The 18,514-nt window shown below is 37.8% G+C and overlaps 1 protein-coding gene across 10 annotated transcripts in view; it reads right to left on the bottom strand.

Annotated features, from left to right (window-relative positions):
• Nucleotides 1–18,514, bottom strand: part of ndst2a (N-deacetylase/N-sulfotransferase (heparan glucosaminyl) 2a) — a 150,813-nt gene that overhangs the window by 1,231 nt on the left and 131,068 nt on the right. For all 10 annotated transcript variants that reach the window (XM_053501551.1, XM_053501549.1, XM_053501546.1 and 7 more), the window contains 11 exons: nucleotides 13,135–13,222; nucleotides 12,837–12,991; nucleotides 9,840–10,025; nucleotides 6,790–6,918; nucleotides 6,435–6,617; nucleotides 5,536–5,632; nucleotides 5,232–5,355; nucleotides 4,520–4,694; nucleotides 3,976–4,146; nucleotides 3,307–3,416; nucleotides 1,810–1,912 (listed from right to left, as the gene is read on the bottom strand). In XM_053501551.1, the coding sequence (XP_053357526.1) occupies nucleotides 1,810–1,912; nucleotides 3,307–3,416; nucleotides 3,976–4,146; nucleotides 4,520–4,694; nucleotides 5,232–5,355; nucleotides 5,536–5,632; nucleotides 6,435–6,617; nucleotides 6,790–6,918; nucleotides 9,840–10,025; nucleotides 12,837–12,991; nucleotides 13,135–13,222 (1,521 nt within the window). The remainder of the gene's footprint in view (nucleotides 1–1,809; nucleotides 1,913–3,306; nucleotides 3,417–3,975; nucleotides 4,147–4,519; nucleotides 4,695–5,231; nucleotides 5,356–5,535; nucleotides 5,633–6,434; nucleotides 6,618–6,789; nucleotides 6,919–9,839; nucleotides 10,026–12,836; nucleotides 12,992–13,134; nucleotides 13,223–18,514) is intronic.

Genomic DNA, 18,514 nt, shown 5'->3' on the forward strand with positions numbered 1-18,514 from the left:
AAAACAGACATTTATCATTAGGGTTTCAGGAGTTTGATTTCCGTAAAAAAAAAAAAAAAGATAAATAACATCATTAAGAAACATCTCAGATGAAAAGTTGCTTATGGATGATCATTCTTGCTTTGGAAGCCTCAAATACAAATATATATACCCTGACAGAAACACAAAAACTGCAGACAGGTTTTTTCCAGAATGTTAAGAATAAAGTGTGCAATCTTACTCACTGTTACCGGCCATGTTAAAATAAAAAAAATAATAAAATAGGCAGATGAAGCCTAAAGGATATTGAGCAATACATTAAGAAAGTGACAATTTAAAGGATAAAAAGAGATACAAACTAGATTTACATGTGTGTATATATACTGTGAGGCAGTTGTGTGTATGCTGCACACGAGAGGTTTCTGCTGTTTTGTCTTTGACGTGTCATAAAAGCAGCTCAAACCGCAAGAACCGTATGATGGAAAATTTTAGTGGTTTAGAAACCATCACTTTCTTTTTAAACCACAGTATACGTTGAAACATGAAGCCAGCCCATGTCTAACCAACGCTCACGGCTGCAGAATTTAATAGGAAAATTATAATATGTTTATTTTGATACATATGGTGATTTAAACTGATATGTTACTATAAAATGTGCTATTCAGTTTTCCACGGTATTTATCTAGACTAACAGCACACATGATCTCAGTAAGATTCTAAGTTTTGCAAAATTTATTACCTCAAAAGTATGAAAAAAAAAAACCTAACAAACAAATACTTAAATTATTGACAAACTACATAAAGTCTCAACTATGTGTATAATATAATTTGCAGCCGTTTCCGATAAAATAGTTAAACAGGTCCATATTGTGACTTCGATTTTTATGCAATCAATCATGCAGCTCTAATGGAATAAGTCTTTTGCAATTAAACCACTTGGCTGGAACGGCCAGTTTAATGTGTGTGTGTTAAATCCGATTGATGTCCTTAAACAGGCCGTTAATGCTCAAAAAACCCTCCAATGTGGCTGAATTAAAACAATTCTGTGAAGAAGACTGGGCCAAAATCGTTCGACATTAATGTGAAAGACACATTGCAAGTCATCGCATTGTTGCTAGCAAAGTTGACTCAATCAATTATTAGGTTTAGGGGGCAATTACTTTTTCAGCACATAGTGCCAGGTAGGTTTGGACAGCTTTTTTCCCTCCCCTTAATAAATGAAATCATCCTTTAAAAACTTGATTCAATTTTCTATTTATTCTGCTCATTTTTGTGTAATATTAAAATTTATTTGATGATCTCAATCTATAAAGTGTGACAAATATGCAAAATAAAATAAAAAAATCTCACATGCACACAAATCATAAATATGCAAAAAATACCAATAAAATAAAGTAAAAACTTACACAAATCTGAACCAACATAAATCTAGCTAATATGTGAAGAAACAGTGTGTGAAGAAATTAAACTGAGTTTAGTTCGTCACAGGGAGCCATGTTACTAAAACTTAAAACTGTAAGTTAAGTTTCATTTTGAGAACTTTTAGGACTCCATTTTGACCTTTCCCAAATATGTCTTACATGATTCATGTGACTACAACTGCAAATTACAAGCAAGTGATTATTTTTATATATATTTATATTATACGTCAGGAATTGGAGGTTAAAAAAAAAGGTAAAGTAAGGGTAGGGTTTGACAGTGTGACCTTTCCTTAGTAGCTGATTAATTTACTTCTATTATTCAGGGAGATTTCACACACTGTGTCCTTCTGCACTGTTAGAGGGCGATGAACAGAGGGATAAGCATTTACAGAATAGCAGACGGCAGTACCTCAGCAGCCATTTCAGGATATTTCCTGCCTTTGCTCTTCCCCAGACACTTGGGACGACTTCCCTCTATCCTCTGGCACCAGAACCCTTTACCCTCATCAAACCTGTGCACATAGAAGGAGCATACAGAGATTAAAACTTTTTTTTTTTTTTGGAAAGGGGGAAAAAAATACATGTGCATATATTTTATAACAACAACAAAAATCTGTTACAGCTGCCGTAAACGTCTACTTTAAGATTGAACAGAGTATAAACACACATACAGTACTGACAGAAAGTTTGTAAGTGTATGGAGTGTTTTCTAAATTTCTTTAAATAATAATAAAAAAAAAAAAAAGAGAGAGAGACTGAAATATCTAGTTCACATAAGTAATCAGACCCTTTGTTATGAGACTTACAATTGAGCTTAGGCACATCCTACTTTTATCAGTGGTCCTTGAGATGCTTTTACAACTTGACTGGAGTCCACCTCTTCCTAACTGATTTCATCGTACATGATTGGGAAAAGCACACTCATCTGAGAGAAAAAGCCATGAGGTTGAAGGAATTATCTGCAGATCTGCGAGACACAATCCTGTGCCCAAGAGCATTTATTCTTAAATGAAAGAAATTTCTGGGTCAGAGGACACAAGAGTGACAATAAAATGACATCATAAGAGCCATTGTGGAGATGGGACAGACTTACAGAAGGACAGCGATCATTGACGCACCTCACCACTCAGGCCTCTATGGTAGAGTGGACCCACAGAAGTCATTCTCCACCAAAAGGCACATGACATTCTGCCAAAAATCACCAAAAAATTCTCTGGTCTGATGACACAATTAATTAACTATTTAGACACTGCACATCACCTTATTAAAACCATCCCTATAGTCAAACACGTTGGGGGCAACATTTGTTGTGATGTTCTTCTACAACTTGGACTGGGAGATTAGTCAGAATAGGGGGAGACATGCAAGGTGCAAAAATATAAAAATCTATCCAGAGAGAAAACCTTCTCCAGAGTTTCTCAGGATCTCTGGCTTGGGCAACGGTTTACAGGACAACGACCCAAACCACAGCATCAAGAAAACACAGGATTGACATCACAAGAACTTTGTAAAAGATATGGAACGGCCCAGCCAGAGTCCATACACCTGAACCCAAGAAAGCCTCCCTGAAGAGACCTGAAAAAGGACATGCATGGATGCTGTAGGATGCTTGAAGGATTCTTCCAAGAAGAATAAAATAAACTTTCATTAGAAGACCGTCACTGGTGCCAAATGTGCTTCAAACAAGTACTCTGTGTTGTGTCTGAATACATACGTAAATGGGATATTTCAATCTTTACTCTTTTTTTTAAAATATAAATTAACTAAAAAAAAAAAGAAAAAAAAAAAGATTTAAATCCATTTTAAAATGAGTGTGACACCAATTGTGGCAAACTTGAAAGGGTGTAAAAACTACTGTATTTGTCAGGACTCTATATGGTGTGGATGAGCAAGGTAGGAGTCTCACATGAGCGCCTGGGTGTAGTTAAAAATAGGGGTGATGCCTAGAAACTTCTGGATGCCGTCCATAACCAGGGCAGGATTGGAGCGCAGCATAGTTCCATCGACGATGTGTAGCTGTGAACATCAAGGAAAAACGAAGATCGTCTGGGTTATGAACTTCACTCTAAGGGTATAGTTAGTTAGTTTAGATTCTTGTCAGGTGTGCTTAAAACAAACAAACAAACAAAAACAAACAGTAAATGGGTTTCTCAGTGTCACTTTCATGCCATGTTGGATTTCTAAATATCTGCAATTATTCTGATTTTAGTTTGCTCTGTTGAAGCAGGGACTCCATAGCAATACTTTACCTATAAGGGCCACCAGAGGGCGTACAAATGAGAACTGAAAACACTTCTGAGAACTGTTTTTTTGAGTCTGAGATTTAATACAGCGCCATATACAGAATCAACCTAATTGTAGGATTCCAATAATGTAGGATTTATCTTTATAATGAAGTCCAAAAGATTGATATTTACTGCTTACTGAAATACCTATACATAAATTCTACAAAATTATATAAAGCCTGTATTTAATTAACAGAAGAATTATGCTACTAGAACTTGAACTAATAATAGCTTCCTTGAGAAGAAGATCATGTGTATGTGTACGTATGACATGAGTAGCTGTGTTGCACCTGTTTGGACGGAAAGTGCAGTAGCCAGCGCTCCAGGTGTGTGGCGTACTCTCCAGGCTTGAGGCTACGGCTCTGCAGCACCAGGAGCTCTTTAGAGGATGAAGGCCCTGCTGTCACTACCTGATGGAAGGTGTAGTTGATAGCTGATGGGTCTTGATGAGCCCTCTGGTGCTATAAACACACGCAAACAAAACCCTGTTGGTGAGCTGTAAATAATACAGTGCTGTACGGGAGCAGCACACTCGAGGTTGACGCAACACCGTGACACTGAAGAGTTTGAGCTGAATACAAAGTGACGGGCGAGACTCCAGCACTAGACTCACACAAATCCTACACACGGTGACACAGACACCTTAGACAAAGCAGACAAAGCATCATTGATATTCATAATACACATCACTGTTAAAGAAAAAAAAAAGAAAAAACAACAACTTCAAGGTCACAATGTTTGGCGGATGTACCTGTACCTGTTCTCTCATTCATCTACACTTCTTTCTTACTATGTGAGCAAGAAAGAATGAAAGAAAGAAAGGGTGGGCTGTACCTGGTACCAGGAGTAGGCTCTGTCAGCTGGGTTGATGAGCACAGCGATGATCTTGGCCCTGGGCAATAAGGCTGCAGCCCTCTTGGGAACCACCTCTGTATCAAAGTAGTTAGCACTTTTCTCAAACATAAAATCTGTGCTTGCATTCGAAGGGAAGGGGAAGAAGTCCATGTACCTGTGTGTGTGTGATGAGAGACAGATAAACACAACACTGACATCATACCGTAAAGACAGTAAACAAGAAAAAACGTATGAAATGAGAAACCCCATATCTTGTAGGCTTCCTTAACATAACAGGCGTTTTTTTCTCTTTTTTCAACAAAAAGAATATTAAATCTGAACAAGATATGAATCACAATGTTTTATGTTCTGTCTCAAGATAATCAAGAGTTTTGTTTGTAGCCCTTAACAGCAAAAGATTGTTTCCAAATTGTAGCACCTGACAAATTTCTATAGAGACATGAAACTTTTGCTCTATAGTTAAAACGTTAAAACCTGGCTTTATTACAGGCTGCAGGTCAGAAAACAATATGCATTCATTTGAAGTGGCCACTTAAAGTTTTGTCAGCTGTCCCTATACACATGAAGGTCTAACAAGAAACAACCAAATTATTACTTAAACTTAAATAATTAAAAACTTACAGAGCTTATCTAACTAACACTCTACTTGGATCTTCATGAAAAAAACTACACAGATAGGAAATTATCATACCAGTCAATGCCATTGTGGTAACTGGGACCATTAAAGAACTGGATCTCCTCAAAAGTGACAGGGCTGGGGAAGCTACCTGTGATCGCAGGGTGCAGGGTGAGAAAAGAGTGCAAGGCTGTGGTTCCTGAAATAGACACACGCCAACACGTTGGCAGCAGCATCAAAGCTTTAATCCTCAACAACTGATAAAATGTTATCATAAGCTAAAAAAAAAAACGCTCTTGTGGACAATCAGCTAAAGCAGTGTTCCACTTTCGGGTAACAACATTTCTGATAAAAAAAATAAATAAATAAATTACCTTACCTGTTTTCTGGGGGCCAATAACAAGAAATTTTGGCAATCGATCACAAGTCTTCTCTTTGGACCAGATGTCTTTATGTCTCTTATCATGACAGGGGTTCTAAAGTAATAAGTTAAAAAGTGAATAATAATAATAAAAACAATGCACATAGTGATTTATGCTTTGGTTAAACATTTAGAGCTTATTCACTTACACTTTAAACCCAAGTGGAAAATTTAGAAATAACTTTTTTTGGTCATGCTAATGAAAGAGTTATTCATAATGAAACGGCACTAATAGCATGACTTTATGGTCCAAAACTTCAGAAGATGGGTGGACTGCATCACAAATGACAATCTGCTGCTGCAAAAGCTAGTTTGTGTATTTGAGATACTGTAGTATTTACCCACAACAAAGTTTAAGATGAAGCGAGTTAATTAAAAGGGCTAGTTTCACTTGAACACCAATAAAAACAAAATTTTTATTTCTGACATGCCAGATATTCTTCTTTATGTGCACATTTTATTGCATATGCTGACAATATAACAAAACTATATTTGAAGAGTCACATGACTAGAATCTATATTGAAGAGTCACATGACTGCTTTCATGTAATAAATGTGCAACACTTTTTTTTTTTTTTAATATAATCCTTTGAAAGTTTGTTTGCTACTAAGACTGAAACCCTATTTTTCAGGAAAAGTTTCTTTCAGCAAAGTTTTAAAGACAAAATTTGAGTCTTTCTCTCTCTCTCACACACAAACATATATATATAAATTATTGTTCTGTGAATAAAACCCCAGTTTTTTAAAGCTACAGAACTGTTTTTTTTTAAAAAAGTTTATTTTTTTTGACCTCACTTTTAAATAAACTTATAGAACTAAAAAATGCATTATCAATTTAAAACCGGTTTCTGGCTTACCTGCCACAAGGGGTCCCTCTCCTCTGGAAAGATTTGGAAGTACTTTTCAGCCAGCTGCAGAGGGGGAAGAGTCTGAAGCCGTAGGTTGGTCCAGCACTGCACAAACTTTACTAGAGACTCAAAAGTGTACAGGCCGAGGCGGTCATTTCCATAGTTAGACAGGTGAGTCATGAAGATGCTGATCTGCAGGGAGATAAAATTTTATTTTATTTTTTATAAAAGTAAGTAAAATAAAACTTGTAGAAACTTTAAGTAAATCTCCAAGGTATCACAGATTTAGAAGCAACGGGGAAAACAACAGAAGCGGTACTCATTAGTGAGTTTAAAGTACATGCAGAACACACACTGCACTCACTGGGTTGAGAAGAACAGTAAGGAAGAGCTCTCCTCCACGGATGCTTTTGTCCAGTTCGCGAGAGCCTCCAGGGTACTCATTATAAAAGATAGTGTGTGTGAAGAGACCACACGTCTGCCTGGGCAACACCTGCACAGAGAAACGGAGCGAAACCCTCTCTCGTTAGTCAGCCTGTTCTTTATTAGTTGGGCATCTCTAACTCTAATGAACTCACACAGATGCACAGAGAAAGTAAGCAAAGCAGAAAAATTTCAAAGCCTAAGAAAGAACAATGTAGACTTGCTATAGGAGCCATAAGGGATTTTCATAAAATGTGGTTAGCTCAAATAAATCACACTTACCTGGAAAATATCTGGAATTTGTACTAAAACATTTTATTTGCTTTTACTGCTTCACACAGAGTCTGAATTTGTTTCCTGTTCACTATTTAGTGCAATTTTATTACATTTTTTTTTACTTCTTATATATGTCACTATATAATCTAGGGTGCATCATATAATCATATGTACAACTGATTTCTTCCTTCGTGAACATTTTCAGTAACTAGCACAATGCTTGGAAATATTTTTAAACTAGGAACAGACTTGTCAAGATGAATGCTGCAGCGCAGTGGCCCTCAACCACTGGGCCGTAACCCGGTACCGGGCCGGATAGAAAGAATAAAAAATATGATTTCCATTCAGAGTATATAGAGTGTTTTATTTTGAAAAAAGCTTGAATCCGTTTCCATCTGTACCTTTTCTCCACATTTCTTTCTTTTTCAGTTTTTGATGCCTAATGAAGGTAAGCTAATAATAAACAAACGTCTAGCTAAACTGAGTCAAAAACAAATGCCTCTGGAGAGAGAGTCTTTGAAAAAGAGAAAACACCCAACCACGAGACAGCAGATGAGACTCTGAGACCAGCAACAAAAAGAAAGCTGCATTTAAAAGTAAATGCCAAGAGTTCTACCTAAATTACAGGTTTATCACAACAGGTGATTTACATGCTCTAAGGCTGCTTTATACGTATGACAGATGTGGCCTTAAAAGAATGTTTAAAAAAACCTTAACTCTGCCGACACTCTGGATTTAAATTGAGGCAGAATATCTTGAGATTGCCACAAAAGCACTAAAAACCCTGCTTCCTTTTCCAACAAGCCATCTTTGTGAAGTGGTGTCGTCTACAGTTACAACTAGAGCGAAATTACGGAGAAGACTGGACCGTAAAGAATACACTTTGTGTCATTGTCTCCCATCACTCCTCGTTGGAGGAAAACAAGCTCAGGGCTTACACTGTTTCTGCGTTATGGTATGTTATATTTATGATGTACTTTATTATGCCTTGTTACAAGAATGTGATGACTGTGGAAATCTGTCTTACATAAAACTGGTCCGCGGGTACAAAAATTTTGACACCAATATGAATAACAATACTTGAGTGTGGTTTTATTAAATACGGTAATAGTCGAATTGCATAACGTCTGGACAATGTGTTTCCAAAAAACTCAATGGTACAGTAGGGGTTGTAATAATTCAGACTCTCCTTTAATGCTGCTCCCTACATAATACACAGTTTCAGTGGTCCTAGGGACAACACACAAACATCACACAAATTTGCTGCAAATCCAAAAACACATAAGACTATGTGTGACTAATATTTACTATGTGACTTTATTCTGCTTACGTAATAATAAACACAATGGTTCTAATAACTTTAAAAAACACAATTAATTTTGTTTCATTTACCTCTACAGTGATTGATGTCTAATTCCTTGGTACAGTACTTTCTGGTCTGTGTAGCCGTTAAGTTCGTTTTTTGTTTTTTTTCTATTGCAAGTCATTTGTTTGTATTTTTGTATTTGCAGCTGTTTTTGCTTTCACATTTGAATGTACTTTGTCCTTAGGGGCCCTCCATAAATAGTGAATGGATGAGTGACAGAGAATTCTAACCAGGTGTATGCCTCTCTAATTCCAGGTGGCCAAAACAATTAGACACACTCTGCTGTTTTTTTTATCTGTTGTAGCACAAAATTAAATAAAAACAGACAACAGGTGGTGCTAAGCTCACCTGTTTTAAACAGGTCAGGTCTATTTCTGTTCTAAACTTATTGCGTATTTAGCACTTAGAAAAACTATTGGACAGTATATTATATTAGGGATATTTAGATTAGTGTGATATTGTTTTACAATGGCCTTCAGCTGGGTAAGCAAATAAATTCTGTCGTCAAGGTTGTTTTTTTCCAGCTGAGGCTGTTGTCCAAGGTAAAACTATTCCTAAATAAGAAAGACCTTGAAAGGGTCGTCCATGCTTTTATTTTGTGACGAATTGACTATTTGCAATGTCCTCTATCTCAGTATTAGCCAGACATCTCTTTTGCACGACTGCTGCTGCGACTCTTGTGACTCTTAACGAGGACTTGTAAATATGAATGCATAACTCCAGTCCTCCTCAAGTCCCGATGATAATGTACAATGAACAACTTCTTACATCTCAAACCTTATACAGCCTGACAATCCAGTACGTGCACACAGGTTGTCTGAACAAGAACTACCCGTGGTTCTTAAAAGAGGTCGTGGTGAATGAGCTTTTTTTTTTCTGTGGCAGCACCCAGACTGTGGAGTGAACTGCCCCTTTTCATCAGACAGGCCCCTTCTCTTTCACTATTTAAATCTCATCTTAAAACATCCTCATTTTCCTTAGCTTTTAATGTAATAAATTTTATTAGTATTCAACTTTAGGGTTTTATTCAATTAGCAACAAGACATTCATTCATTTTATTACTTCATCCTTTATTGTTTATGTATTATCGTTACTGTTCTACATTGTTTATTACTTTTATCTTTATTTTATATTTGGGGTCACTGTACAATTATACACTAAATACAACGACAACGGTGTTGTATTTACAAATAAAATTGAACCTGACATTTATTAGAGCTGTTTGTAAACAATGTTTACATTAAATAACATACTGTAACCAAGATATTTCTATGAAATATTAGATGCAACATTTACACAACAAGTTTTTTTTTTTTTTTTTTAAGACTGGTGTGTTTCCTGTTTCTCACCTCTATGCCGTTGTGAATGAAGCCCCTGCGATGCCGTGCTGGTCTCAGGTGAGGATACTCCTCCGTGCTAGTTACCTGAATCCCCCAAATGTTCTTCCACGCCTTGTAGAGTTGGCTGTGTACAGGGTAAACCCCAGAGTGGTGTGGTGACACGGCATAGCCCATATCTGTAGGGATCCCGTGCTCCTAAACAAGGTGAAGGTAGAAAAAGAAAATGTTGCCTTGGCTTTATGCATTTGTTATGGTATTTTCTGTTGCGTATATCAGACAGAGCTACAGTATAGTACCACAGACATTCAAGTGGAAAAGTGCCGTGTTGTATTTTTTATTATAGATCGATCCTTTTAAGAAATAAATTAGTCTCAGCAGGATGCAGAAACTTACTGGAGAGGGGTGACAAACCAACTTTGAGAAAATCTTGATTAGGTTATTTAATGCAATTGCTATCTAAAACTCGATACAAGTTCACTGCTTTCTCCCTCTGCAGTTGACCCTCTCTGAGGACAGTGAGTGCCAGTGTGTGAGCATGTCCTAGTGAACGCCCTTGCTAAGGAGACCAGTTTGCAGGATCATTAAGCTCTGATGAAGGAGTTTAGCAGTCTTTGGTGACCAGTGCATTGGGAAGAGAGAGAGAGAGAGAGAGTGCGTCAGTGTCTGGTGTACGGCTGGGATGTGACAGGGGGATTATGGAGTGGAGGGGTGGCCTGGTTTGTATTCACAACACACCCTTGCACTGTCTGCCTGTGAGCCGTATCCCACTCCGACAAGCACCATTACTCCTAGGTGGCCTTAATTTCAACAGGAGAGTCTCACCGTCCTGTCTGCAGCCAGAATAAACAATGTCAGGTGTACGAGAGGAATCTACAAATAAACAAGTGCAAAGTGGAAATGCAAATTCCAAGTGTGATACTGTAGGCCGAGCGCTCGCTGCGAAAGCAACATCTGACACAGGATTTATCTCTATATTTTAATACTGATGAGTTTTTCAAGGACGTGGCTTGTGCGAAGGTGAGACAAAAATTATCCGCACTCTGTCTGAATAATTTATTTTAATGAAATTTTACAAAAGACAAATAAATAATTTTTGACATAATTTTGCTTTTAAGTACGCTTTGTTCATCTGTCAACAAGCTTCCGTATTCCTTTAATAAAAAAACGTTTTAGGCTGAGCTGTAAGCCACAAAAGCACCACTGTCTTCACTTCCCATCAGAAGTGAATCCTCATCCTTGTAGGGCAGCTTTCAGGAGACCTAACAGCTAAAAGTCCAACGGAGCAAAATCGGGACAATAGGGAAAATGCTTTAACACCTCAAAACAAAGTGGCAACAAAAATGTGAGGGCCTCCAATGGTATGCAAAATCCTTTCCTCTGCATTTAATCTAAAGTTTAGACTTCAGGCCTTCACTATACATCTCACTGTTTATTGTTGAACCTTTTTTTCCTGATAATGTTTTAGTACTGGCTCTTAAAAAACTTTTCAAATTCCCAGCATATGGTTGACTTTTGAACTTTTTCTTGGTTTGCGATTGAGGATGTTTCCGTTCTACACTCTGACGTTTACACTCAGGTGAATATTGATGAATCGGTGTCTTATCACCTCATCACCAGAAACTTTCACCTCACATTTGCAGATATCCAAACGCTTCTCTTTGCGAGTCGTTTTGGCACCAGGTACAGTACACCCTCGGACCACAAACGTCGAATCACAGCCCTCTGCTCCCTTTCTTTCAAGCAAATTACAAGTGCGGCATCCATTTTCGCTCGAACCACAATTACAAATGAACTGATGTAACACGTTCACACCTGCACAGCAGCGACTGAGGTGACAGTAGCCTTGAACGAAAAGCACTGATAAGAAAATGGAGCCAACAGAAGTTTCAATGTAACCGGAGTGTGGAGTTTGACATCCCCCTTGTATTTGGAAAAAAAAAGGCAGACCATTATGCTGGCAGTGTATAAAATCACATACATAATAGCAGCAAACCGATTTTTTTTTAATAATAAAAAATCTATTTCATTTATTTTAGGTTTCAAAGATTTTAATGCCAAACTCCATGCAGATTTTAAAGCAAAAGTCTATTTTTTAAGTCTATTTTTTGTGGGTTACCATTGTGTTTTTTGTGTTCAGTCCTGAAAAGCATTTCATTATTTTTATTTCCTACAAAAAATGTATAGCACAGCAATGCTGAATTCTTAAATATGATTGAGTGAGTAATATTTTTAGCAGCATTGCTTTCATGGACATGTATACTGGACACCTCACATTAAGACATTCTAATTATTAAAATAATGTATTAATTATTGATATATTATTGATAGATCTTTCCTTAAGGAGATTTTAGTGCAAGTTTAAGTGCTGCAGGTTTGTACCATAGGAAAGTCTAGAGGATGTTTTATATAATTTTTTACAGCGTGATTAAAAAAAAAAAGTTGTTATAACAAATTCAACAGCATTCCATTAAAATATAAAGAAGACAAATCATTCTTTCAGAACCAAAACAACAAATTGTGGGTAAATTATTTTAAGTTAAAGGGGATAACATACTGTAGTGAGCTCTCATTCATTCTATATTCCACTTTCCAGGAGACTTCGGGCTTAAAGGCCACAGAGAGAACATGCGAACTTCACCTGAAGGCAGGGTTAGGGTTAGAATTTTTAACACTGTAGGTGCAAGGCCACAGTGCTAACCACTATGCCACCGCGCCACCTAGGATTAAGCGGTTATTGAAAAATAATCCACTTCAACGCATCGCACCACCCCGATATTGATTTTCTACAAAAAGCATGTCCCATTACATTAGAGAGAGAAAGAAGAAAAAAAAAAAACCTCACCTCCTGCACACACCACCTGATTCATCTCCCATTAAAACTCATCATGAAGCACAGAAAATTCATCTTGTTCTTGATGCAATAGTGACAGCAGATTAATGTCTGTATTTATTCTGTTTGATCTGTCTAAGAGGACTCCCTACTGAGGTTTCTGTCTCGTGACTGACCTGTGCAAAGAGTTTGTTGAGCCTCATCTGCTCGGACAACACGCTGACGTTATGAAAGAGGTGCGGCTGCATGTGACTCCACATGTGAGGAAACCACCAGAACTCCTCCTTGTGCTGTAGCAACATGTCATCACCTTCGTCCTCTTCTTCGGTGCCTGGAAACAAAGACCAGCACACACACACACACACACACACACAAAAAAGGGTGGGTTTACATCCTCAGCGTCAGTGGGATGGAGGAATATGGATGGTGAACTGTTAATTACATACTTTCTGTCTGTGAAGATTAATACTGTACCTGCGTGGTAGAACTTTCCAGAGAAGCCGAGGTTGAAGGTGAAATTTGGAACTAGTGTTCGAAGTTTGGTTTGTGTGTTCAGGAGAGCCTTAAAAAAAAAAGAAAAAAAAAAAAAGAAATGCATTGTCATATTTAATAAAGCAGTACATGTTTTTATTATATATATATATATTAATTATATATATATATACAGTACATAATATAAATATATATATAATATATATATATAAAACAGGAGTGTGTGACACAGCTCTCCTTTATATATTAAATGTTATCTGCTGTGAATTCATCCAATGGTTAATTTAATAGAAATGTGAGATTATACCCAGCACACAGCTATATTAGCTACAGTCATCACAGTCAAATACAAAAGAAAAAGGTTTAAAAGGCCAATTTACCCAGGTTTAAAAGTGTATTAAACAAATGTACTTTAAATGCATGATGAGCCAATTACTGTAACTACAATAATCTAAAAACTGACATTAATATACTTATTATAATATTTTATTCAAGGAATAAAATAGCTGTAGCAAAAACAAGTTTTACCTGTTTAAAGAAAATAAGGTTTAAATGGGAATAATTAAAAAAAGCCTTGGGAGAGCTGCTCAAACCTCTGTTTACCAGCTAATGAGTGGAAAAATACCATTTATAACAAGGAGAATCAAACAACATGAATTATTTCAGACTCATAATATTCTTGACTTTCACTCCTGATTGTACTATTCAGACATACTTAAAAGTTAGTTCATCCTTAAAATCTAGGAATAAATAATACGTGTGAACAATAGATGGCAATGTGGAGCTGAGACAGCGTCTGTTACGGACCGGCATTTCAACACTGCTTTCTGAAAATCTTCAGCCGTCTAATGTGTATTTGCATTCACATGTGTTCCGTGCACAGTCGGCAGGCACACTGAAGCAAGTGACTGCCTTACATCAACCTAGCGATGCCCTAAAGCAGCAAAAATACTCCGTACACCGGCCGCCGCGCCGGTAGATGCACGACAAGGCTTACGATACAAAACAATCTCGGCTTTAAGATTCTCAAATCTGAAAATCTAAGTGGGCATAAATTATACAACAGGGAGAGATACCTTCCAGCTTGAATACAAATCTCTTACAGATAGCGGCGATGGCATCGCAAATCATGCCATGCTAAGAGTGAGGGATGCGAAAGATGCCACTGTATGACAGGATGAGAGCCTCTGTTGCACAATGGTTTAAGCACCACGGTGTCCTTGAGCATGTCTGTTTGCTCTGCCTCAAGTGTTGGCTCAGTGTGTCTGTATAATCCCCTCAATTTGTGTGGCAATCGTAGCTCTGAGCAAAAAAAAAAAAAAAAATTAGCAAGCACTGGGTGGGGTCGAGAGAGCAATTATGCCAATGGATGTTATTTGTTTAAAAAATATATATAAATAAAAGAAAAGTCCATCTGACTTTGACACATATGCCTAGACTTTTAATAAAGTTTGCAAACTCTCTTAGCAGATCATTAAGAATTTAGAGCTGCGAAAAACATTTAATTGAACAACTTAATGAATCGGAAACTCAAAGTTAAGTTATTAAATGGCCTGCAAACCTTTAAATGACTAAAGCATTAGCAGCAGCATAAAGCATATTTTAAACATGATTAAGTGCCTGAGACTCTTTAAAAAAAGAAGAAAAAAAACGGCTCTTAATGAGTAAAGATGGGGAGGGGGGAATACGGAGCAGTAGTCGGGTGGGGTTAACAGGAAAAAAGACGTAAAAAAGAAATAAAATGAAAGCTGTAAACATGAGGTCAGGGGGTCAGGGCCCCCCATCCTCTATCACCATAGCAACGTCTTCTGTCTCCACAGACACAAGTCAGAATAATCACGTGTGAGCCTGATGCGTTTAAAGGGGTCATACAGCACTACATGCACTATTTTAAGCTGTTTGGACTGAACTGTGTGTTAGGAGAGTGCGTACACAACCACTCTACAATGATAAAGAGCCGCCCAGTGGTTTTCTTTTCGTTTATTACAGTAACATCCCCCTTCTGAAATCAGGCCAATCGCAAAAGCCTGTCGATGTGACGCCAAACCGACAGAGGCCGCTCCTACACAAGTTGATTGACACTGGTGTTTTAGCAAAGACCCGCCCCGAGTGAGAAGAAGCTGTCGGCCATTGTTTTTTCGCCGCTGGAGCAAAATGACGCCTAAGCGAGTGTTGTGTACAGTTGTTGGGTGTAATAGCGAACACAGCAGTCGTCATTCACTACCTAGGGTTAGTGACCTAGGGTACCTACCTAGGGTTAGGTATCTGAGCCACTGAGGACGCAGTGGCTGAATTTAGTTTTTAAAGCTAACGTCCCCGCCAATTTACCTAAATGCGTTCATGTTTGCGATAATCATTTTTCACCAGACTGCTTTATAAACGCGGGTCAATATAAAGCAGGTTTTACTAGGAAGCTGCTCCTAAAAAATGGATCTGTACTAACGCTTCGTGTTCCTGCTTCATCTTCACCAGAGAGGTCATGAGCATTTAAATTAGCATGTACTGAAACAGGTTGCTGAGAACAGAGCTAGTTTTTACCAGGTAAAAGTAGTGTTTTTTTTACACAATCCTTTTGAATTTTTAATTAACGTATAATACAAACTTTTCATTAGGATCCTAAAGATCATATTAAAATTTAATGAAAAATATAATGTGTAGGACCTTTAAAGGAATGAAAGCTTACAGTCTTTGATGCAAGACTCAACCAGGTCTACTAGGACTGCAGAATTATTTTGTTTTTAACTATGACAAATTTTTTTTGGTGTAAATAACTGATTAAATATATAACAAAGCAATATTGGTGAACTTGGCAGGCATTAAAGGTGATCCTGAACTGCACTGTTTCAATTTAGCACTAGAATAGTCACTGCATTTACAGTATGTGTTTGGCGGGGGACAAAGCCTGACTCAGAGGTAAAGATTTGCGCATTGACACACAGTCTTGGTGATTTGTTTTGCCCTACACTGACGATGTGAAATACTGTCAGTTTGAAACTGGTAAAATAACTTTTATCAACAATTGTGGTGATCAGTGTAGAAACTGCGGCGCATACCTACAGGACTCTCGAAACAAAAATTACAGCATATAACAGTCATTATAGTCGCCATTTCAGAAGGGACAAATTATTGAGCTGCATCAAGCAAAGAAAACAAGTAATGAGATTTGAAACAACTGGAAAATGGCTGAAGAACTGCTAAACACATTATTAACACCTGGAATTGATTGAAATATTATTAAAACTAAATAAAGAATTTTGAATTTATTTTCTACATTTTAGAACAATACTAGATTCTTCAAAACTATATAATAACCTCTATGGCATAAATTAATTTTGTAACAAGGTTGTTACTTTAAGACATGAAGCTCAGCTGTTCTGGAACAGTTCTTGCGAGAACAGTATTGTCAAGTGTATTTGCAAAACCTATCAAGCACCATAATGAAACTGGTTCTCATGAAGACCACCCCAGGAACCAAGACCAAAACTTACCTCTGCTGCATTCTGCATGTTTTACAATGTAAAAAGAAATAAAAATCAGGAAAGACCATGGAGTTAGAAGGTGTGTCTAAACTTTTGACTGGTAGTCTACTGAAAGTAAGAGCATTTCCACACGCACAATGTGATGAGAACTCACAGGATTGGGAGTAAATTGCTGTGCGGCCTTAAAGGAAAACAGAGAAAAGGTTTAACTTTGGAAGGGGGTGATGGGGGGCGGGGGAAGGTCATGTGTTCTAATGAGTCCAAAATAGAAGATCCTAGCAGTTCGTAGATCAGGTTGACATGCATAAAAGTCTCCGTGTGTTATGATCTGGAGTTGCTTCAGTCGGTCAGGTCCCTTTAAGTCTAAACTGTACCCGAAATGCCAAGAGGTTTTGTGTAAAATTTCACCCTGGCGTTGTATGCACAGAATAGTTCTGTCGAGATGTTAGGTAGAAAACATCACTGTGAAACGAGACAATGAATTAAGCACTTTTGTTTAGGAAACAAAGTTTGACCTCCGAAGCCGGCATGCGGGCCATGTGCGGTATGAAATGTGTGCGAGTGGGAGGAAATCAGCTTTAGTGCTTAAGAGTCACTGCTGAAACAGCAAACTGTGAGAACAGACATGATTAGGACTCCATTAGACGGGGCTTGTTTGCGGATGCTATGCTGCTCCGCTGCTCGAGCGCTGATTACAGCCCACTCCCTTCAGTGGAGAGCAGGTGGTGGGGCACGCGTTGCTCTTTTCCTTTCAGCAAAGTTTAATGAAATGGAGCATGAAGCCCAACAACAGGTGTAGCATTGTTTTCTTTTATCCCTTTCACCTCTTTATAATGCCCCGTAATTATTCTCTAGAGCAATAATGTAAATAACTATGCTCCCACACACAAACACGCACATACACACACAACATAAAGGTCAAGTTTCTTTCTCTATACACAGCAGGTTTTATATTTATAATTATTTAAATTAGACTGTGCAACTTTTCACAGGGTTTAACCTCCTCTCACACAGTCTCAGTCCTGCTGTCAGACTTCAAGTCATAAGCATAAGCAGGGGATTGCTTGCTAGATTCCAATATACAGTACACTTAATCTTACGGTCATCATTCACTCCCATAGAGAGAACCAATCACATGACCACATCCCAGAATCAAGCATAAAACACAGGAACTTCACACATTTTACCCTGCACTAAACACTGTGCTCATGTGCTCGCTGTAAGATCATGTTTATCGATGTTCAGGCCATTTAGGTCAAATTTTATACACCATAAACCTTCAGGTATGAGAAACACTTAACATTTTACAAAGTTGTGTGCGTTCACATAATTAGGATGCAAGTCTGCAGTCTGGTTTCAGTTCAGTTCCACTCTAGCGAGGTTCAAATGCAGTAAAGAAGTGATTTAACCCTGAATCCCCCAAAGATGTACTGTAAATACAACATGCCACACATTTTGGTGTTGCAAGCAGCATTTTCTTTTGTGCATACAGTAAGAAGAGCGTTCAAGTCAAAAAGGGACTTCTGAATGAAGGTGAGGAGACTCTTAGCTTCAGTAAAAAAAATTTAGACATTTTATACCAGACCATACATCTGTGAATAACGATCCAATCATTCAGCAGCACCACTTGCACATTTCAGGAACTCAACTGGGAGTCTTGACCTTTAATGGCCCAAGCCATTTTCGCATGTTTTGCACCATTAAAGGAGTTCCTGGGAGGCCAGCGGTTCAGACTTGGGGCAGTCTGATCATTACGGTGCATCGATTTAACGGGATCATATAAAGAAATAATGGTAATTTTTACTTTCTTAACTTTGTACCCACAGTTAAAAAGAAGGTCCCATTTTGACTTAAACACTAAGCTTCCAAACTCAGCCATGACG

The sequence above is a fragment of the Clarias gariepinus genome, chromosome 8, assembly GCF_024256425.1.
Source record: "Clarias gariepinus isolate MV-2021 ecotype Netherlands chromosome 8, CGAR_prim_01v2, whole genome shotgun sequence".
In the NCBI taxonomy this organism is placed as follows: Eukaryota; Metazoa; Chordata; class Actinopteri; order Siluriformes; family Clariidae; genus Clarias; species Clarias gariepinus.